The 22,968-nt window shown below is 42.0% G+C and overlaps 1 protein-coding gene across 3 annotated transcripts; it reads left to right on the top strand.

The window, feature by feature from the left end:
- Nucleotides 1-157: 157 nt before the first annotated feature.
- On the top strand, nt 158-22,923 carry cul4a (cullin 4A). 3 transcript variants are annotated; one of them, XM_061763033.1, is made up of 20 exons: nt 158-805; nt 1,303-1,418; nt 2,831-2,934; nt 6,892-6,961; nt 7,045-7,118; nt 7,188-7,350; nt 7,418-7,507; nt 7,577-7,659; nt 9,705-9,772; nt 10,060-10,178; nt 10,262-10,454; nt 15,703-15,807; nt 16,113-16,223; nt 16,965-17,050; nt 17,149-17,256; nt 21,333-21,446; nt 21,514-21,619; nt 21,703-21,875; nt 21,952-22,104; nt 22,191-22,923. In XM_061763033.1, exons 1-20 carry the CDS (start codon nt 670-672, stop codon nt 22,284-22,286), a joined length of 2,268 nt encoding a protein of 755 aa, XP_061619017.1. In that variant the 5' UTR covers nt 158-669; the 3' UTR covers nt 22,287-22,923. The 3 variants fall into 3 exon arrangements, with proteins under 3 accessions (XP_061619017.1, XP_061619024.1, XP_061619032.1); XM_061763040.1 differs by lacking the exons at nt 2,831-2,934; nt 6,892-6,961 and having other exon boundaries at nt 159-805; XM_061763048.1 differs by lacking the exons at nt 2,831-2,934; nt 6,892-6,961 and having other exon boundaries at nt 162-331.
- Nucleotides 22,924-22,968: the final 45 nt, after the last annotated feature.

Genomic DNA, 22,968 nt, shown 5'->3' on the forward strand with positions numbered 1-22,968 from the left:
CATTTCAATTTGAGAACTCAATGTCTGAATGCCAATTCAGAAACGTAACCTCAGCAGGAACGTGTGCTCTGTAATCGCAAACAGTTATATAGACTGCTTTCGGCGTTGCCGTTTCAAAGTGTTCGGTTCGTGAACGCAACTCATTTATACTTCACCCAACATGCACCTGTCCGACTGGACCCAAAAGCCATTTTGTTGTGCATGGTAGCCGTTTGGGCAAAGAAACTCTGTCAGCATGAATAACATGGACCTGTAACACAAACGCTAACTATACAGCGCCTTTGATTTATTTTGATATTTCAAGATGTTAAAATCGAACCTACTCGTCCCAGTAAGTCGTCCAAAGTTTTGTGGATTAGCAATGAGGCTAATGCGTTGCTGCGACTACCTTAACTATGCTACAGTTACAGAAGCACACTGTTGGCTAGCTGTCTGCTCTATATTGTTTGATTTGGTTGATTAACCCAAAATTAGTCAGTGTTTTCTCGCACTCGCAAAGGTGTTATATAAACACCGTGGCACTTCCCTCCCCCCCCGCCCCCCATAACCAAAGATACTTGGTTCAACGATTAAGCTTTATATGGTGACTAGGCGGCTGGGCACTCGAAAGAAAAACTTAGCAAAAACAGTTGGAAGGACCAAGCGTTAAGCTTGAGAGCTAATCTGATCATGGCCGAAGACACCAGACAAGACAAGAAAGCCAACTTCTCGGCTTTAACGGACACCAACGGGATGACCAGGACATCTTCCATGTCTTCTGCAAAATCTGGCACTTCCAAGAAATTAGTGATAAAAAATTTCAAAGGTATTGTTTTCAACATCATATCAGCCACAGCACTGACCCCATTTTATATTCAAAGACAGAATGGCTATTCTCTGCCAAAGGCCAACATATGATTTTATAATAGGTGAAGATCATTTACAAATTTGGTATTTCGGGTACAAATCATTAAATCTAATGTGCAACTCAAGAACATGCTGACATTGTTATTATGTAACTATGAAGTTTCTTACTTTACACATCTGGCAATGTAGTAAAGATTTGTTGAGGGTGTAATCCTGATACAGTATTATTAGAATTCAGTTGTTTATTAGGTAACAGAGTGCTGGTGCTGGGTGCCCTCAAATATATCATCTGTTACTTAATCAGTGTCAATACAATGATGTTTATATTAACCTCATTTAGCTACAGTGAGCAATGTTTGTAAACTAGTTTACTTGAATGTCCAGTCTAACCGATAACCAATATTGTATTTTTCTATTCAGTATTACAACATTTTGACGTGTTTTTCCTGATTACAGATCGGCCAAAATTAGCCGAGAACTACACTGAGGACACTTGGTTGAAACTGCGAGATGCAGTCAGTGCCATCCAGAACAGCACATCCATCAAGTACAATCTTGAAGAGCTCTATCAGGTTCACTGTCATTTTATCACCAATTGTCAGTCTGATAAGTTCACTTGTAGAGAGTGAATCTGTTTATGAAGTGTGGAATTACTGCAAACCGGAGACAAATTCAATATAGCATAGTCAAGTGTCTTCCACCCTAACCACTACTTAAATGATTTCAAATTGAAATTTTCAATATCAGAGCTGCCAATTGTTACGGAACGTCGGTATTTTATTCAAGAAATCACTGAATACTGACTTGTTACGGCGGTAATACCAATTGTTCTGGATATTGTGTGTATGTGTGTGTGTTGGGGGTGGGGGGGTTAGGGATCCAGCGCCCGACATTAGTGGCACAGTGACGCTGTGTCCGGCCACCATCACGAAAATTGCATGAATTAATTCGATGAAATAAACACTATATTGTTGAAGAAAAAGAGAGAAGAAAAAGCTGCTTGGGGGCACACTGTTTTATTACACCCCTGGGCTACCAAGCCACAGAGGCGCAAGTTCTCTTTGCGTCCGGTGTTAATGTATTTTAAGTCACTAATCCTTGCCTCCCTGGTATCAGATAAACTAAACTTCTTACCATGCTTCTTGCACGTATCATTTACGTTATCACAAAGGAAGGGTGAGGAGTGGGTAGGAAAAGATGGAAAAGCATGACGCTAATTGCTAAGCTATGGTGTTATGAAGTCGCAAAACACCGAAACAAGCGATTGGGTGATACAGTACACTTGTCACATAGGTATGGCTGGAACCGCGTTATAGGAGAGAGTAACCCAAGTTTGAACAACAAAATAACAAGCCAATTAATACGTGTCTGGAGATGTAAATGCAAAATAATAATGAATTAATACGTCACTGGAGATGTCATCTGAGAAAGGGGTGAGGTTAAAGGTATATTATTATTAATAATAAATATTTATAATGTAAGATAATATAAACTGGTGGAATGGTGAAAGACTGGTTAGCACATCTGCCTCACAGTTCTGAGGACCGGGGTTCAAGACCCGGCCGGCCCCGGCTGTGTGCAGTTTGCATGTTCTCCACGTGCCTGCGTGGGTTTTCTCTGGGCACTCCGGTTTCCTCCCACATCCACCTGTACAAGTTTGATGCAATAAAAACATTCAAATAACAAGTATGCAAGCCATAATTTATTAACGATCACGATTATAGAGTAATGATTATGTTGTGCAATTCAACATTATGCAGAATTATTTTTATACTATTACATAATATACTGCAATAACTGTCTTGCGGTAATGTTCTTGACAACATTTTGAAAATATGGAAATTCAAACAAATTTGGACAAATTGTTCTGGAAGTTAATTTCTATAGGTTGCCAGCTTTGCAATATACATTATCTAGTTATCATAGTTGACCGACTGATGTTTGATTTTTTTTCTTCTTTCTGTCTTGTTTTTTCTTGTCAAAGGCCGTGGAGAACTTGTGTTCATATAAAGTCTCCCCCGCATTGTACAAGCAGCTACGGCAGGTCTGTGAAGATCACGTGCAAGCCCAGATCTACCAGTTTAGAGAATATCCTTTTATTCAGCATCAAGGCTTGGGTATTGTCAAGACCAAGAACCTCACAATTAGATTCGAGTTTGATTCTTTATGTTGCGATTCAGTTCGATTTTGATTGTTTAGGTTGTGATTCGATTTGAGTCAATATTGATCTAAATGCTTTATCGATTCAATAAGATTATTTTCATGCCCAGGTTGAGGAATAGAACATCTGAAAATAAACATTTCCTCAATAACTTATTTGTGCATATGGAGTACAAAAGTAAAAAAAAAACCATAACAGTTCTGTATAAACACTGAAAAAGTAAAATCCATTGCATGTAAACTTGAATAATATTTATTTTCTCCTGGAAATTGTAATGAAAACAGGGGCTGTCAAAGTTAAAGTGTTAAGTCATGATTAATACAAAAAAAAATTGTATTAAGCATGTATTAACTCAGATTAATCACACAATTTATTTTGACCACACACGCTCCTTTACCTTAACCGGGAATGGATATCTGAAATGCTTTGCAGGTTGCTATAAGGTCAGTAACAAGGTCAATGCTCATGCTAGTGGAAAGATGAGCGTGAAGACTCCGACTGGTGTGCTTTGTGGCAAAGTTTGCGTCAAAAGTCACCCCAATGGGACTGGGAGATAAAAAAAAAAAAAAGGTAACTTGCATACATTGCAGCGCTGAACTCTCTTTTTATCAAAGGACAACAAGTTTAAAATACCATCTCAAAGCAAAATGTGGTAGTATGTGTGGTATATTTGGCGCCTGTGATTAATCAAAATTCAAAAGTGTGATTAATCTGATTTAAAAAATGGATCGATTAACATCCCTAGTTGAAAATAGAAATTCTTGCTGGCACAGCTTACAAAAGACGTTACTTTTGTCTTTTTCCTGCTTTCCGGATTTACATAGTTATCCAAAATGACCCGAAACATCAGATTTAAAAGTTGAAGGCGCTGGTTTCAAGCCACCGCTGCTGCTTGCTTTCATCGCCATTTTGTTGTTTTTTTTGCTTGAGTGCGGCCTTCATTTATACAATTCGAATCACATGCAAAGCACACCTCACTGGCCAGGATGTGAATAGATTCAGCGGTTTTGCTGAATATTGATATTGAATTAGGGAGGGGAATATTGTGATTCATCGATTATTCGATATTTTTACCCACCCCTATTCCAGGGTTGGCACTGTGTCATGAAACCTCTTGACCAATGTGGCCAAACAGTATAAAAATCTCCTAACCACACTTGTGTGTAGCTCGCCACAAAATCACGTGTGTTTATGTGACTAAACCTTTAGCTACAGTTAGCCAGTCCTCATCACTGGGAAGCCGATAAGTTTTAACAATGTGGGTCCCATTAAAACTACCTAGTAATCAATCAGGAGTAGAGCTGAACGATATGGCCTGACTGCTTAGTGCAGTGGCTGTACGGCGGATTGCACCATTTTACGAAGCGGGGGGGAAACTAAACCATTAACACCGTTCACACACGGCAGAATGAGCACGCTCACTTTAAATCAGGAAGGGATTTAGAGTTTTGACGCAGGCAGTTTTCATTCACCAGCGCGGCGAACGTGGGCAATATTAGCTTCGCCACATCCTGTTTCAATTAGCCATTGGTGAGGTGGCGTACGGGCAGCGCGATACCTGCTCAATCCACTGAAACATGCTCGGTGTCATTTGTTACACCATGGGGGATTTGTTGAATTTCAGATCCTGATGTATTGTTGAGACATTTTGCTTTTAACCTTGTAGTGGCTCTGTCATGGTATTACAAATGCACAAAAAAGGTAGGCAAAATAACGAAACATATGCTTATCAGACACTTAATTACAGAACACCCGCACAGCCTAATGTGATTCAGAACAATATCTGTTTCCAAAATTATGCCCCACAAAGAAACTGTTCCTCAGTTTTGACACTGCTAGAGAGATTAATAATACAGTGGAACCTCTGGTTACGGACGACCCGGTTTACCAACAATGTGGGTTAAGTTCAAAATTGTCATATAAAAATTACCTCTAGTTAGGTATTATTTTCGGTTTACGATAGGGTTGGGAACGATAAACTGATGCGACCGGATATCCGTTTATAAAGGCAAGAGATATGACTGTATCAGTAGCAAACTAGACTATTGATACAAAATCCGCAACAAAGAGAACACAACTTAAAACTTCAAAATGACAAAAAAACACAGTGGGACACGATTTTCAAGAGGGTTACTGTTTTGTCAATGCCAAAGTGTATGCTATCAATACACATCATTTGAAAAATGACAATCAAAAATTGTTCAAAAGAAATGTGCAGCAAATTGGCCAACAGTGTAATTCATCTTTTAAATGACGTGACGTTCGCTTTCTGATGTTTTTTTCTGAACAGGATCCGTTTGTTGTGCCAAAATCAACCATCCATCCATCCATTTTCAACACCGCTTATCCTGGTTAGGGTCGCGGGGCGCTGGAGCCTATCCCAGCTGACTTCGGGTGAAAGGCGGACTACACCCTGAACTGGTCGCCAGTCAGTTGCAGGGCACATATAGACACGGACAACCATTTGCACTCACATTCACACCGTCACTGAGTGGGAACTGAACCCATGCTGCCTGCACCAAAGTCAGGGGAGTGCACCACTACACCATCAGTGACCAAAATCAACCAATAAATTAGAAAAGAAACACAAAAGAAAAAAAATACCTGAATCAGAATTTCCCCGTGTTATTATAGAAGAAGGCTCTTCTTCAGTGAGAAGCTGTAGTCCTCCTCCCCTTTCGCTCCTGATTTAAATTAAATGAGAAATAAACTATGATCATGTTTATTTAGTGTTTTAGTTCTTTATAATAGTGTGTTTTCACTTATTTCTATATTGCACTACATATATTTATTTATTTTAAAGTAAGTATAACTTAAATTTAAAAACTAAAACTTTTGGGACTGGGACACGGATCAATTGTGTATCCATTGCTCTCATGGAAAAGATTACCTCAGTTTAAGAACATTTCGGGGTCTGATCCCGCCCCTCAATTGATTGGGTGGGGTCCTCAGCTGCCGCGGTGCGGCCACAGCAATTACTGGACCTGTCAGTCTTTGTGCATGTAAAACGGTATCAATTCACTCACATGTATCCGCAGACATACACCCCGAGGACTCTTTCACTGGGTGTGGGGTCACTCACTCACTGCGACAAATAACTCATGAATATGCAAAGCACTTGTGTAGCCCCTCACTTATACTCTCGTCCTGTAGACTTTTATAATTCACATAATTAATGCCACCACACTATAGTTGTACAGTCGGGTTCACGACTCTTGTCCTGCATGCTTCCTCTCCTGTCCTTGTCCTGTTCTATCTTGTCCTGTCCTTCCCTCACACAGTGTAGCACTACAGCCCAATGCAACACTCATATTTAATGTTTCATTGTTGTAGATAATGTAATGATTTACTTCTCTCAACCTGTTTACAATTAGTGCTTTGTCTTTTGTCTTTGTTTCTCTTTTCCTTCTAGAAACTTTGTTCTTTTCGACTGATCAAGTCTGATTCTCAATAAACCTCAATTATAATACCACAGCGGAAGCTTAAAAACTCCACTGAGACACAGTAAAACTGTTCCGGCATAAAAGGGATACAGATTTTCCATTCTGCTTGACCTAAAAGCCGATCAGGACAACAACAAAAATAAAATAAAAAAAAGAACGTTTCGGAGTACAAACGGGGTCACAGAACAAATTAAGTTCGTAATCCGAGGTTCCACCTGATATTAATTTCTGTCTTTTGTAGTAGGCTATTGGACTACACTGTATCAGGTGTCATATTTTGTGTACTTTATTTACATGAGAGGCATACCAGTAATATTAAAAGAACACCCCTCAGTATGAAGCAGTGCAGTTCTACATTTTTGTAAATTACAACCACACAAAGTCCAGAAAGACAGTTTTAAACGATGACTTGGGATAATTTTTCCTTAATATGGAGCTCACAGAGTCTTTGGACAATCTTTCCTTCCTGAAGAGGATGAATCGCTGCTGGCTGGATCACTGCAGGCAAACTGTAATGTTTGATCAGATCTTTGCCTTTTTTTGATCGTAGATACTGTGTCTGTTGCTAATGTTCTTCCTTTTTGTTTTATGTAGATAATGATACGAAGCATCTTTCTCTTCCTGGATCGCACCTATGTGCTACAAAGCTCCCTGCTTCCATCCATCTGGTAAATGTTACCCATGCACTCATATTGTTGGGGTGAATGACAAGATCTTAGGTTATTTGTGCCTTTCAGGGATACTGGGCTGGAACTGTTCCGTATCCACATTGTAAGTGATAGTGTTGTCCAGAAGCGCACAATAGATGGCATTTTGGAGCAGATCGAACTTGAGCGGAATGGCGAGACAGCTGACCGCAGTTTGTTGAGAAGCCTATTAGGAATGCTTTCAGACCTCCAGGTAGATAATTAAATGTCAACCATACACTGAAAGCATGCCAGTTTATTTTTGTTTTATGTCTTTATAGGTTTATAAAGCGTATTTTGAAGAGAGATTTTTGTTTGAGACAAATCGCTTGTATTCTGCAGAGGGACAACGTTTGATGCAAGACAGAGATGTGAGTTATACACAGCATTACCTGTAATATTGCAATCACAATTATTTTGCATAAATGTGCGTTTACCAGGTTCCCGAGTACCTGCACCATGTGGCTCGTCGGTTGGAGGAGGAGAACGATCGTATCGTGAGCTACCTCGACCAGAGCACCCAGTAATACTTGCAATTATGTTGTTAAAATGTTTCTCTGAAAAAAATTATCCTTAAGTCCGATGAAAAATATTAGCCCCCTTCTCAAATTCCTTTTTCTTTTCATAGTTTCCCCATTTTAATGTTTAAGATCATCAAACAAATGTAAATATCAGACAAAGATAACCCAAGTCAGCATAAAATAGTTTCTAAATGGTGATTTTATTTATGAAGGAAAAAATATATATTCAAAGCTACGTGACTCTGTGTACTTGCATCCCTTGGTAAATCATGAATTGTGGCTAATTGGCTAATTACCTTTTTGGAAAGCTGTGTTGATTTTCATTGATCATGCCCAAGCCTGATTTAACTCCAGACCTGTTGAATCAAGAAATCACTTAAATGGCTTACTTGGGGCCAACAGTCGGGTGTCAGCGCCTCCTGCCTTGGACGGGCCCGGTTTCAGTGCATTTTCTGGTTGCTTGTGGTGGGGGGGTGGGGTCGGGGTTATTAGCTGTAGGGTGGGGAGGGGCTGCCCCCCTTTTCTCTGTGGTCTTCCGGCCGGATGGGCCGGGCCGGGGCCACAGGGAGCTTTAGGGAGCTGTTTGGTCTGGGTGGGAGTGACGGGTGCGGGTCATCATTGCCCCGTGACCGTCTCGCCTCACCCCCACCAGTCTCCCCAATTTGAATGCACGACACCCCATCACACACGATCACGGTACAGGGATAATGGTTTCCAGTCGGGGACCTGGTAACCATAGTAATAGGGTGGGTGGTGGGTATTCACATCTCTCTTGGCTTGACTCCCTGGGTCCTGGGGAGTGGGATGGGCTCGCTGGCTTGGTCCCCCCCCCCCGACCCCCTTGCGGATGGAGGGGGCCAGGCCCACACTTACTCAATGTGCCTGCTCAGCAACTCTGTACACCAGCTGACTAACATGCATGTGAAATGATGTTCATTCACTAATAAGTTTAATAGACATGCTATAGGCCTTAATTGCTTGTGCTGGGACCATGAAGGACACAGGTTATATTAAGATATCAATTCACAGGTTCTTACAGGTGTTTAGACACTATAAAAAGCATCCCTACTGCACCACGCATCAGTAGCACTGCCTTGCTCATTGCCCACATCCTGTCATGTCCTCCCCTTTTCTGTCCTCTCTCAACTTGTTCTATTGATTAGTTGGTTAGTTGTTGTAAAATGCTTGATTTCAGTTGTTGCTGCTGAGGGTGGCCCCACCAGGTATTAGGTTTAAGGGCAATTTTTCACACAAGGCCAGGTAGCATTTTTTTTCTGTAAATAAAATCACCATTTAAAATGCATTTTATGTTTGCTTAGGTTAACTTTGTCTGAAAGTTACATTTGTTTGATAATCTTAAACAAAGTGGGGAATTTATGTAAAAAAAAAAAAAAGAATTTGAGAAGGGGGCCAATTCTTTTTTATGGCACTGCAGATGCAAAATAGACAAATGATTACACGCTCTGATGATTAAAACATGCCTAAAGTATGTGGTATTATCCTGTAAACATTATTATTGAGCCCCGTCCCACATTTTATTTTTCTCTCCAAAATTATTATAATCCTTTAGACCAGTGATTCTCAACTGGTGGGTCGGTCGCGAATGACAGCTTGTGAAAAATTGACATGTATTCGTATACTGATGTTTTTCCAGTACAGTACAGAGGCGTACCAAGTTCCCACACAGAATATAGTAGGAAAGTGGCAAGAAATGTTACTTCACTTGCCCTCTAGCCACTAGTTAACTCTACACAAATACTGTGCAGCTCAGCCTCTGTCTGGTGGACATCATGGCTAGAAATGTGCTTTTGGCTGTACAGCAAACACATTTGAAACTGCATTTAAAAATATACTGTACATGTGTTTTCAGAGGCTAATTTTACAAATCTTTACTGTTAACTTCTGTAAAAGTGGGTTGCGACTTTGCCAATATAGGAAAATGCAGGAGAGAACCACTGCTTTAGACTGGACGTGTCAGCATGCTTTTGAGTATATTTTGTTCATTTTGGTCATTTCCTTTTCTCATGTTGTCTTTACTGTCTTATAGGAAACCTCTAATCAGCTGTGTTGAGAAACAACTTTTAGGAGAGCACATGAGTGCAATACTGCAAAAGGGTATGTTGGCCCAAAATATTTTATATGTCTGTGTGTGCATCATATTAAAGCTGTTTCACCATCTTAATTGCGTGAATGTTTAACATGTACTGTTTCAATCAAGGCAATTTGCCTAGTGTCCATTAACTTAAATTATTCTGATTAGCCTTTACTGTTACAGGATCTGTTGGAAAAATAGTTAGCTTTTTTTAATGTTGCATATGTGTGGAAAAAATGGATAAGATATGTCATTTAAACTTTGAAATGTATATAACACTGTAATGACAATTTAAATAACATTTTGACAGGTCTGAGCATTCTGTTGGATGGAAATCGTGTAGCCGAGCTGGCCCTCCTTTACCAACTGTTCAGTAAGGTGAAGGGAGGACTGCCCACATTACTGCAGTTTTGGAGGGACTACATCAAGGTGTGCTCTTAATTGATGTCCGCAGACACACACTCTACTTACACTGTCCTCTTGACCTTCTTATATGTACTTCATGTCCATAGTCCTTCGGTGGAGAGATTGTTTGTACACCAGAGCGAGACAAGGACATGGTACAAGAGCTGCTGGACTTTAAGGACAAGATGGACAATGTGGCTGAGAGCTGTTTTGCACGGAATGAGGGATTCATCAATGCCATGAAGGAGGCCTTTGAGACATTTATCAACAAAAGGCCCAACAAACCTGCAGAACTCATCGGTATGTTGGACTAAAGAATCAATATGATATGGCAGGCACTACGGTATTCACTGATATAATCCCCTCCTAAAGTATTGGAACAGTAAAGTAAATAGTTTTTCTACATTTGGGTTTGATATCAAAAGATGAATATGGGACAAGAGATCAACATTTCAGCTTTTATTTCCATGTATTTAAATCTGGATTGGAGACACCATTTTGAAGACAGCATTATTAGTAATGGAACACCACATTTATAGGCAAAAGAACTGAAATAAATTTCAAATAAAGTAAATAATGACGTAATTCACTTGCAATAACTACATAAAGCCTTTTCCAGGCTTTCACTGGCAACGTGACAAGATTTTCTAGAAATGACAGTCTGTCAAAATGCTAAGTCTGCTTTGAATTTTTTGAAAATCAGATGATGGGTTTCAGTGATATTGAGCTTTTTGTGTTGGGGAAAAAATGCTTTTTTGGGGAACATTTTGGTGTAATATCGCTTATAGAAATCTGATCCAAAACTGAGTAACTTACAAGTTTCAGTTAAAAATATCCACCAATAAGCTGGTATGGGGTGAAATTCCTAGGGCTTCTCCAAGTTGATGCATCAACATTATCAAGATGTTTCAAACACTGTGACCCTTTCCCTAAAAACTCTACTTAAATAGCGCAAATAGAACATCATTTGTAAGAAGAGTAGTGTGGTTATAGGTCTTGTACTTGAGTAATCAATAGTTTTGTTTTAGGAATTTATTTGTTATAGAAGACTTAAGAGGTGTTAGAAGTGCTCATTCCATGTTTTTTCTGTCACGGTCGGCAATGCCGTAAGGGCAGATCCCAAAAAATAGACTCCAGGTCAGAGGTCCGAACAATTTTAATTAAATGGCAGAGCATGTGATGGCGAGACATACGAAACTAAAGGAACTCACAACCAGAGAGAATCAAAAACAGATAACGCAGGGAGACACGACAAACGGTCCGTGTGGTATAATCTTATTGAGCCTAAATTTAGACAGCGGTCAGAACGGCAGTAAACACGGGGCAAAAACGAGTGAATATTCCGACGCCCACACACTGTCACGGTGCCCCCTAAAAAGGCTGATGATTACAATGCATGACAGGTGCGTCACCGATGTCCACGCCCACCCAGACACTGCAACACAAAGAAAAACAACTTGAAACACAGGGCCATGACATTTTCAGAAAATTTAACAAAGATTTCTACCACTTGACACGTTGCAACTTTCACTGCAGCCGCTTTCAGTTTTTATTGTGGGGACCTATGTCCTTCAGTCTCCTCTTTAACAGTTAAAATGCATGCTTTACACCGTTTATGTCTGGAGATTGACTTGGTAAAAAATATGTAAAAATTTACAAAAGCCGTTTTTTGTCCAAATGTGAAGTATATGTTCCTCTCTTGTCTTATCATTTTAATGTTAAACCCCAGTGGCAGGTGGTGAGTTTCGGACCTGGGCCTCTTCTTAATAACACTAACACCTCGCAAAATAATGTACAAAAACACAATATTACTATGTGTGGCAAGAGAGGTGCATTTTGCATATTTGAGCATGAATACCATTATAAAGCAAGAAACACAGTTACCTTTATCTTCCAATACATCAAATTCAAACAAATCCAAACTTCTATAGAGGTTGTAGTGTATCCACTATAATATATCTGTTCATAATCAATATTTATCTAATAACATGTCAAAAACATAACAACTTTAACTAAAATACATCATACTCACCGGAGATGCTGACAGACGCAGAGACCTCCATTCTTTTCTCCTGCCTGTCTGTGTAAGCAAGCTGTCGTGCTCATACATGCTACTCTGAAAGTACCCAAAAAACCTTTTCCGGGTTGAAACAGGCCAGACAGTAACTATCTTGGTTGACCTAGCCTCACAAAGTAGAATTCTTCCTTGAAAAACGCACCTGGAAATAGAATTTTTAATCATGTCCCACGTTGTCCTCTGCAGTAAATCCATCTCATGCGCATACTCAGGTCAACCAATTAAAGGTCTATTTACCTGAACCAATCAAGAGGATGTGAAAAATGCCAACGTGACTCTGCCTGTGTGAAGGTGCACTGCAGTGAATCTAAAATCTGATTGGTTAGATCAGCCGTCAAGTTTCTGGGCCCCGGGATCAATTTGAAGTCAGCATGACATTGGCCGCACAAAGGCATCAGCCAAACATGACCACGTAATTCCATGACGAGCGTCTTCTTATTTGTATTAACTACACAGTACTCGGTGGGGGGGGGGGGGGGATATGACAGCCAGTCAGGTACCACTTTCAAAGGCTACATAGCTACTTATGCATCTGCTCGTCCATTTTAAGGACTAGTAACTGTTACTGCTAATTTTGGAAGCCCTGTTTGTTGTTGATTGAATGAAGACGCATTGCCGAAGAACTCGTACTTGTATCAGTGCAAATCTGACTGCAAAAAATGAAAGTGACTGGCGAATGACAACGACGAAAAGAACGCAGACGGACCTCTTATTTGATCTGAGGCAAAGACGTCTACAGGAATACTTTTCAGAATCTTATGGGGTGAGATTTCACTAACGTCATACGACAGAGTTGAACAAGTAAACCACATTAACACAAAAGACACCAATAAATAATTTGATAAGATGTGAAATCAAATACTGTTAAAACCCCCAAAAAATGTATCGTCAAGGAACCCCTCTCAGATAAAGAGAGTATCAAATGGATATCTATCCATCCATTTTCTGTCCCGCTTTATCCTTACTAGGGTCGTCCTGGAGTATAAAACCAAATAGCAGGCATGTCAAACTCATAGCCCGGGGCCACATCGGGCCCGCCACATAATTTTGTGGCTGGCAAAAGCAAATCATTTGTGTCAATTTCCATGACTCTTGCTAAAATCTGTACCAAAATTTCACATCCTAATATGTAATAAATAATGTTGAGATATTGCAAGCACTTTTTTGTTTGATATCAAACCCCTTTTTTACGGTAACTTGAACAATTGTTGAACAAACTATTGTCCTTGACTTCTGATTGGAAAACTAGTTATCCATCATTTTGTTGTGTATAATTATGATCAGGCGATGAAACATTTACATGATTTCATGGTCATAACGGCCCTCTGAGGGAAACCTTACCAACATTGTGGCCCGTGACAGTTTGACACCCCAGGGTTAGACCATTTCAGTGGTGTGTGTGTGCGTGTTAAATGCCAGCACTCGGGATTCTGAAGGCCTTGGGCAGGTTACATTTACGTTGCAGCACGTAGAAGATGAAATCAGATTGGACAAAACAAATCTACTTAATACAGTACTGTACCTGACTGGAAGTTGGGCAACCAACACTGCACGCTATGAAATTCAGAAAAAAGACAGTTAGAAATTAATTATTATACAACCCCAATTCCAATGAAGTTGGGACGTTGTGTTAAACATAAATAAAAACAGAATACAATGATTTTCAAATCATGTTCGACTTATATTTAATTAAATACACTACAAAGACAATATATTTAATGTTCAAACTGATCAACTTTATTGTTTTTAGCAAATAATCATTCATTTAGAATTTTATGGCTGCAACACGTTCCAAAAAAGCTGGGACAGGGTCATGTTTACTACTGTGTTACATCACCTTTTCTTTTAACAACATTCAATAAACGTTTGTGAACTGAGAACACTAAGTGTTGAATCTTTGTAGGTGGAATTCTTTCCCATTCTTGCTTTATGTACAGCTTCAGCTGTTCAACAATCCGGGGTCTCCGTTGTCGTATTTTATGCTTCATAATGCGCCACACATTTTCAATGAGAGACAGGTCTGGACTGCAGGCAGGTCAGTCTAGTACCCGCACTGTTGTACTGGGAAGCCACGCTGTTGTTCAGTTCAGTTCAGTTTATTTTTGAAAGGGGACAATGCAATTTCATAAAACACATGAAGTACACATGGTTAAAAAAGCCAGAATTAGCCAGAAGGCTAGTTTTCATCTGTAGTCCCCTGGCCATGATGTAAAAAAGCAGTAAAATACATCTACAAGACAATATAATACAGGATACATAATCAAACTATACTATTAAGAGAGAATAAAACCATAATTTTTTTGATCATAACAAAAAGACAACATAACATACTTGTCTTTTAGTGTTGGCAGCTATAGGTGTTAACTAGCCACATTTTCAGTTTTTTTGTGAAGGTTGTAACACGTGCAGAATGTGGTTTGGCATTGTCTTGCTGAAATAAGCAGGGGCGTCCATGAAAAAGACGTTGCTCGGATGGCAGCACATGTTAATCCAAACCCTGTATGTACCTTTCAGCATTAATGGTGCCTTCATGGATGTGCAAGTTACCCATGCCATTGGCACGAACACAGCCCCATAACATCACAGATGCTGGCTTTTGAACTTTGCGTCCAAAACAGTCAGGATGGTTCTTTTCCTCTTTGGCCCAGAGGACACGACGTCAACAATTTCCAAAAACAATTTGAAATGTGGACTCGTCGGACTACAGAACACTTTTCCACTTTGCATCAGTCCATCTTAGATGAGCTCGGCCCCAGAGAAGCCGGTGGCGTTTCTGGGTGTTGTTGATAAATGGCTTTTGCTTTGCATAGTAGAGTTTCAAGTTGCACTTACGGATGTAGCGCCGAACTGTATTTACTGACATTGGTTTTCTGAAGTGTTCCTGAGCCCATGTAGTGATATCCTTTACACATTGATGTCGGTTTTTGATGCAGCGCCACCTGAGGGATCGACGGTCACGTGCATTTAATGTGGTTTTCGGCCTTGCCGCTTACATTCAGTGATTTCTCCAGATTCTCTGAACCTTTTGATGATATTATGGACCGTAGATGATGAAATCCCTAAATTCCTTGCAATTGTAAGTTGAGGAAAATTGTCCTTAAACTGTTCGACTATTTTCACACGCACTTGTTCACAAAGAGGTGAACCTGGCCCCTTGTGGACGACTGAGCAATTTAGGGAATCTCCTTTAATACCCAATCATGGCACCCACCTGTTCCCAATTAGCCTGTTCACCTGTGGGATGTTCCAAACAGGTGTTTGATGAGCATTCCTCAACTTTCTCAGTCTTTTTTGCCACCTGTCCCAGCTTTTTTTGGAACGTGTTGCAGCCATAAAATTCTAAGTTAATGATTATTTGCAAAAATAAAGGATTTGACCTCATTTTTGGAGGGAGTTGTAGATTGCATATTACATTTCATTTATTTTTTTTACTTCACTAGGGCATTTATTAACAGTTTGCTTCCATTCCAGCTAAATATGTGGATTCTAAGTTAAGAGCCGGTAACAAAGAGGCTACAGAGGAAGAGCTTGAGAGAATTCTTGACAAGATAATGATAATATTCAGATTCATACATGGTGAGTTACCCATATTTTGTTTAGTTTTGATTTTGTGCATGAAATATTTTATTTGAATATTGATACATTACATGGCTAATGTGAGAAAACACATAACAACAACATTGAACAACCCCGTGTCGCATTCATTCCTTGGATCAAGTTGTTTCCTCCAGAAATGACTGCTGTGTGACGCACTACAAGCTATTGTGGTTTGAACACAAATTCTATATTATACAATTTTTTCTTAGTAGTGTGTATTGTAAGAAAAGGCTGCTACTCTTTGGATATAAAGGAACACCATGTTGTCTTGCTTTCTTTTCTAGGAAAAGATGTCTTTGAAGCGTTTTATAAGAAGGACTTGGCCAAGCGTCTACTCGTTGGCAAGAGTGCTTCTGTAGATGCTGAAAAGTCCATGCTCTCCAAGCTGAAACATGGTAAGTCTCTAGTCCAATATATATGATTACTACTGTATATGACTAATATTGCTGTATATGACTAATATTGCAATAGTCCGGTGCAATGACCATTGTGCAAAGGGCGCCGAGACTTCAAGGGGTGTATGCGGTTTAAAGTGACGAGTAGTGTGATAATCTGGGACAATGTTGATTGTGCAAATGTTGCAGATACTCCTCAGTCAGTGTGCAAATGGAGCAGATGCTACTTTGGCATGAGTGGCCAGTATTGGTCAACAACAGATATGCAAATAGTGCAGCGTGGCGAGACTACTACAGTGAGTGCACGAGTAATATATAACTCAAGTCAAAAAATTTCCAGCATGTTGTAATGGAATTGTAGGTTAGGTGTTTAAGAAGTTGATTGCAAGAGGGAAGAAGCTGTTGGAATGTCTGCTAGTTCTAGTTTGCATTGATCGGTAGCGCCTACCTGATGGAAGGAGCTGAAAGAGCTGGTGGATGCGGAGGGTCCGAGAGGATTTTGCACGCTTTTGTCTTAGTTCTGGCAGCGTTCAAGTCCTCAAGGGTGGGTAGGGGGGTACCGACAATCCTTTCAGCAGTTTTGATTGTCCGTTGCAGTCGGAGTTTGTCCTTTTTTGTAGCAGCATCAAACCAGACTGTGATGGAAGAACACACGACTGATTCGATGACCGCTGTGTAGAACTGCTTTGGCAGGTCATGCTTTGTTTTGGTTGTTATGTTTGTGCCGTTTCCTTCATACAGAATGTGGAGCAGCATTTACCAGTAAGCTAGAAGGGATGTTTAAGGACATGGAACTCTCCAAAGACATCATGATCCAATTCAAACAGGTATTTACATTCTCTTTCCACATACTGTCACTTTGAAAACGTAACATGAAAATGCACAAGGCAAATTGTGTGCCTTAAATTGTGGTATTTCCTCTCAGTACATGCAAAACCAGAGTGAGCCAAGCAACATTGAATTAACAGTCAACATCCTGACCGTGGGTTACTGGCCTTCATACTTGCCCATGGAGGTCCACTTGCCTGCAGAAGTAAGCATGAGGGAAATTTTTAAGTTTTTCTTAATCACTCAAACCATTTACTCACTGTCCACATCGGCACAATCCAAGAGCTGTATCAAAACTTCTGCATTTACCAAGAAAATCATAATATAACTCAGAAGGGGGGCTGCAATTTTGATATGCACCAACATTTAATGGCTTCTTCCTTGCATCATACCCAATTTTTACCTCCTAAAAATACTAGCACTTTCAAGAGAGGGAACACACTCATATAGTTGTTAAGGTTGCAGTGGTGTAGAATGGCACTGCATCATATCTGGCTGTATGAAACATGTATAACTGATATCTCTTGATGCATGCAATAATGATACCTCTTAAGGTTGCAGTGGTGTAGAATGGCACTGCATCATATCTGGCTGTATGAAACATGTATAACTGATATCTCTTGATGCATGCAATAATGATACCTCTTAAGGTTGCAGTGGTGTAGAATGGCACTGCATCATATCTGGCTGTATGAAACATGTATAACTGATATCTCTTGATGCATGCAATAATGATACCTCTTAATTCAATTTTGCAGTTTTATGCCACTGCAAATTAACCGTCTATTTTCTATAGCACTTATCCTCATTAGGGTCACGGTTGAGCTGGAGTCTATCGCAGCTGACTTTGGTTCAGAGTTGGTATACACACTGGACTAGTCACCAGTCAATCGCGGGACACAAAAATTCACGCCTATGGACAATCGAATCTTGACTTAACCTAACCTGCACGTGTTTGGTATGTGGGAGGAAATCGGAGTACCTGGAGAGTACCCACGCAAGCACAGAAAAACACCCAAACGGCACACAGGCAGTGACGTGCGGTGAGGTTCATGGCTGGTGAGGCACTAATATTAGTCACATTTACAAATTTATGAGACAGAGTAGCATATTTTACATTAAATTAGCAGCCTATATTAAAGAATTGTTTAAAAAAAATCGTATCAGCATTCTGATTACACACATATTTGGCATAAATATTTAGGCATTTATACCAAAATATTACTTTAAATAAAGACCAGTGACAAACAAAAACACTAGTTCTTAATTAGAAATTTGGATTTTTTTGTTTTGTTTCCTTGATTGATCTCAGGTGGCACGGGAGGCGACTGGTGAGCCCCCCCCCCCCCCCCCCCCCCCCCCCCCCCCTCACAGTTCTGAGGACCCAGGTTCAAATCCGTGGAACTTGCATGTTCTCCCTGTGCCTGTGAGGGTTTTCTCCGGGTACTCCAGTTTCCTCCCACATCCCAAAAACATGCATCCATCCATCTTCTTCCACTTATCTGAGGTTGGGTCGCGGGGGCAGTAGTTTTAGCATGGAAGCCCAGACTTCCCTCTCCACAGCCACTTCCTCCAGCTCTTCCGAGGGGATCCCGAGGCGTTCCCAGGCAAGCCGAGAGACGTAGTCTCTCCAGCGTATCCTGGGTCGTCCCCGGGGTCTCCTCCCATTGGGAGGCGTCCTGGATGCATCCTAAACAGATGCCCGAGCCACCTCATCTGGCTCTCCCAATGCGGAGGAGCAGCGGCTCTACCGTGAGCCCCTCCCGGATGACCAAGCTTCTCAACCTATCTCTAAGGGAGAGCCCGGACCCTCTTCGGAGGCAACTCATTTCGGCCCCTTTTATCCGGGATCTTGTGTGGGAAGGATATCATCCCGGACCTGGAGCGGGCACTCCACTTTTTCCGACTGAGGACCATGGTCTCAGATTTAGAGATGCTGATTCTCATCCCAGCCGCTTCACACTCAGCTGCAAACCGCTCCAGTGAGAGTTGGAGATCACGGCCTGATGAAGCCAACAGAACCACATCATCTGCAAAAAGCAAAGATGCAAACTGGACCCCCTCTACGCCTCTGCTGCGCCGAGAAATTCTGTCCAAAAAAGTTATGAACAGAATCGGTGACAAAGGGCAGCCATGGCGGAGTCCAACCCTCACCGGAAATGAGTCCGACTTACTGCCGGCAATGCGGACCAAACTCTGATACCGGTCGTACAGAGACCGAACAGCCCGTATCAGGGGGTTCGGTACCCCATACTCCCGAAGCACCCCCCACAGGACTCCACGAGGGACATGGTCGAACGCCTTCTCCAAGTCCACAAAACACATGTCGGCTGGTTGCGCGAACTCCCATGCATCTTCGAGCACCCTGCCGAGGGTGAAGAGCTGCTCCACTGTTCCACGGCCAGGACGAAAACCACACTGGTCCTCCTAAAGCAGAGATTCGACTTCCCGACGGACCCTCCTCTCCAGCACTCCTGAATAGACCTTACCAGGGAGGCTGAGGAGTGTGATCCTTCTGTAGTTGGAACGCACACCCTCCGGTCCCCCTTCTTAAAAAGGGCCAGAGCCTTTAAGAACTCCGGGCGAATCTCATCTACCCCCGGCGTCTTGCCACCGAGGAGCTTTTTAACCACCTCGGTGACCTCAACCCCAGAGACAGGAGAGCCCGCCTCAGAGACCCCACACTCTGCTTCCTCATGGGACGGCGTGTCGGTGGACTTGAGGAGGTCTTCGAAGTATTCTCCCCACCGACTCACAATGTCCCGAACCGAGGTCAGCAGCGCCCTATCCCCACTATACACAGTGTTGATGGTGCACTGCTTCCCCCTCCTGAGACGCCGGATGGTGGACCAGAATTTCATCGAAGTTGTTCTCCATGGCCTCACCCAACTTCTCCCACGCCCGAGATTTTCCCTCCGCGACCACCAAAGCTGCATTGCACTTGGCCAGCCGGTACCCATCAACTGCCTCAGGAGTCCCACAGGCCGAAAAGGCCCGATAGGACTCCTTCTTCAGCTTGACGGCATCCCTCACCGTTGGTGTCCACCAACAGGTTCGGGAATTGCCGCCACGACTGGCACTGACTACCTTACAGCCACAGCTCAGGTCGGCCGCCTTGGCAATAGAGGCGCGGAACCTGGTCCACTCAGACTCAATGTCCCCCGCCTCCCCCGAGGCGTGGCTGAAGTTCTGCCGGAGGTGGGAGTTGAAACTCCTTCTGACAAGGGATTCTGCCAGACGTTCCCAGCAGACCCTCACAATACGTTTGGGCCTGCCACGTCGGACCGGCATCTTCCCCCACCATTGGAGCCAACTCACCACCAGATGGTGATCAGTTCACAGCTCCTCCCCTCTCTTCACCCGATTGTCCAAGACATGCGGCTGCAAGTCTGATGACACGACCACAAAGTCGATCATCAAACGGTGACCTTGGGTGTCCTGGTGCCAAGTGCACGTGTGGACACCTTTGTGCTTGAACATGGTGTTCGTTATGGACATCTATGGTGAGCACAGAAGTCCAATAACAGAACACCACTCGGGTTCTGATCGGGGGGCCGTTCCTCCCAATCACACCCTTCCAGATCTCACTGTCATTGCCCACGTGAGCATTGAAGTCCCACAGCAGAACGATGGAGTCCCCAGCGGGAGCACTTTCCAGCACCCCTTCCAAGGACTCCAAAAAGGGTGGGTACTCTGAACTGCTATTTGGTGCATGTGACAAATTTAGCAGCATCGATACTGTGTGTCAAAAGAAAACCTGTGGGTGACTTGCGGTGCGAGGAGTTTACCGGCTTACTGGACAAGGTAGGTGCGGGCTAGCTAGCTTGCTCACCAGTAGTCCAGATGAGTTGAAGGCTCACACTTGTCAGTTCTTTTTTTTTTTTTTTTTTTTTAAATACTCTTCACATGCAGGTGAGGCTCTGCCTTCACTTGCCGTACCTCCCTGCACACAAGACTAGAGATTTGAACCCTGAACCTCAAAACTGTGAGGCGGATGTGCTAATCACTATTTCACTGTGCTGACTCAATTGCAAACTGCAGCCACAATAATAGATATTTTGTCAAGTTAATAACTATGAATGCCAATCAATATTTAGCATTATATTGTCCAGGCAGAATTATTGAAACAGCTCTTATTGGATCAATATTGGAGTTTACAGGTGCATTATATTTTGAAGGTGTAAAATTGTGGCCAATGAGTCAATAGTGCACCTGTTATTGTACCACGTGTGTTAATCAATCATATCTAACCTTTAAAGTACTGTTTTGTTTTCTTTTGAGATGGTAAAACTCCAGGAAGTGTTCAAGCTGTTCTACTTAGGGAAGCACAGTGGGAGGAAGCTGCAGTGGCAGCCCACACTCGGCCACGCTGTCCTAAAGGCAGAATTTAAAGACGTAAGTTAATATGTCATCGTGACTCAGAACTGAGCTTGCCTTGAGAACTTTATTTATCATCCTGTAGGGAAGGAAGGAGCTACAGGTCTCCCTATTCCAGACATTAGTGCTGCTGATGTTCAATGAGGGTGAGGAATTCAGCATGGAAGAGATTGGTACTGCTGCGGGTATAGGTTTGTGGTGTTCAATGTCTCAATTATTTAGAAGGTGAGTCTGTGGATACACCTGAGGGGATACCTTTTCTTTTCCCTTACAGAGGAGGGTGAGCTTAGACGTACATTGCAGTCCCTTGCCTGTGGAAAAGCCCGCGTCCTCAACAAGATTCCACGGGGAAAAGATGTGGAGAACGGAGACCGTTTCAATTTCAACAATGATTTTAAACACAAACTTTTCCGCATTAAGATCAACCAGATCCAAATGAAAGAAACTGTAAGAACACATTTCATTTAGTGCCCATTCCCAAAAACAACACTTGGTTTTCTATGAAATTACATTTTCCTTGTAGGTAGAGGAGCAGGTCAGCACCACTGAGCGTGTGTTTCAAGATCGGCAGTATCAGATTGATGCGGCTGTAGTCCGCATCATGAAGATGAGGAAGACCCTCAGTCACAACCTTCTTGTTTCAGAGCTCTACAACCAATTGAAGTTCCCTGTCAAGGTGACTCATCTCAAGATAACTTCTCTCTTAGTACATGTCAATGCACACTCACAAAGTTCAGTTGCCTCTGACTCTTCTCCCCTTAGCCTGGCGACTTGAAGAAGCGCATTGAGTCCCTCATTGACAGAGACTACATGGAGCGTGACAAGGAGACTCCTAACCAGTACCACTATGTTGCCTGAGGTGGCACCACTGTGGAGCCATGCTTTCATCTCAGCAAGTGTACGGCTGGTCCCCAAAGCAGCCTCGCAGCCCTTCTGCCCGCCCATCTTATACTTGGGGCCACAATCTTGGGTTCAGCATCCAGATCACACATTGATCCAGAGAGGAGAGATTTTCCTGGGCTTTGTCCCATACATGTCTCTTATGGCTCTGGGGTCTGCCAAGGGAGTTAAGTCTGAGGGGCGGCTGGAGGAGTGACCCAGGTTGTTTGTTTGGTTAAAAAAAGAGAGAGAGAGACAAGCACTTTCCTTTGTTTTACAGCTGTGAGTGGGGATTTTTGTTTGGTTGTTTTCCCCTCTGTTGCTTTGCTCTAAATTCAGGGCAATTTTTGTATTGTAGTAGTTTTATGTTAATTTTAAGTGTTTTATTTTTCCCCCCAAGAAGTTCTCCCTTAGAAACTTTGATTTTTATTCATGTGAATAGAGAGTTGTGGCTAATGACAATGCAAGTGGAATACTTGGGGCTATTTTTGAGGGTCTTGTTAACCAAATTGTTCTGTTACATGCTTATTTTAGTTTGTTTCGAAATCAGATTGTTTTTGATGTAACAATGATAAAAGTAAATAAATTGATATTTAATAAATGATTTGACACCCAATTGCGGTAGCTGTTTTTTCTGTACAGTGTGCAACATCCTGTATTA

This window comes from Phyllopteryx taeniolatus, chromosome 2 (assembly GCF_024500385.1).
Source record: "Phyllopteryx taeniolatus isolate TA_2022b chromosome 2, UOR_Ptae_1.2, whole genome shotgun sequence".
Classification (NCBI taxonomy): domain Eukaryota; kingdom Metazoa; phylum Chordata; class Actinopteri; order Syngnathiformes; family Syngnathidae; genus Phyllopteryx; species Phyllopteryx taeniolatus.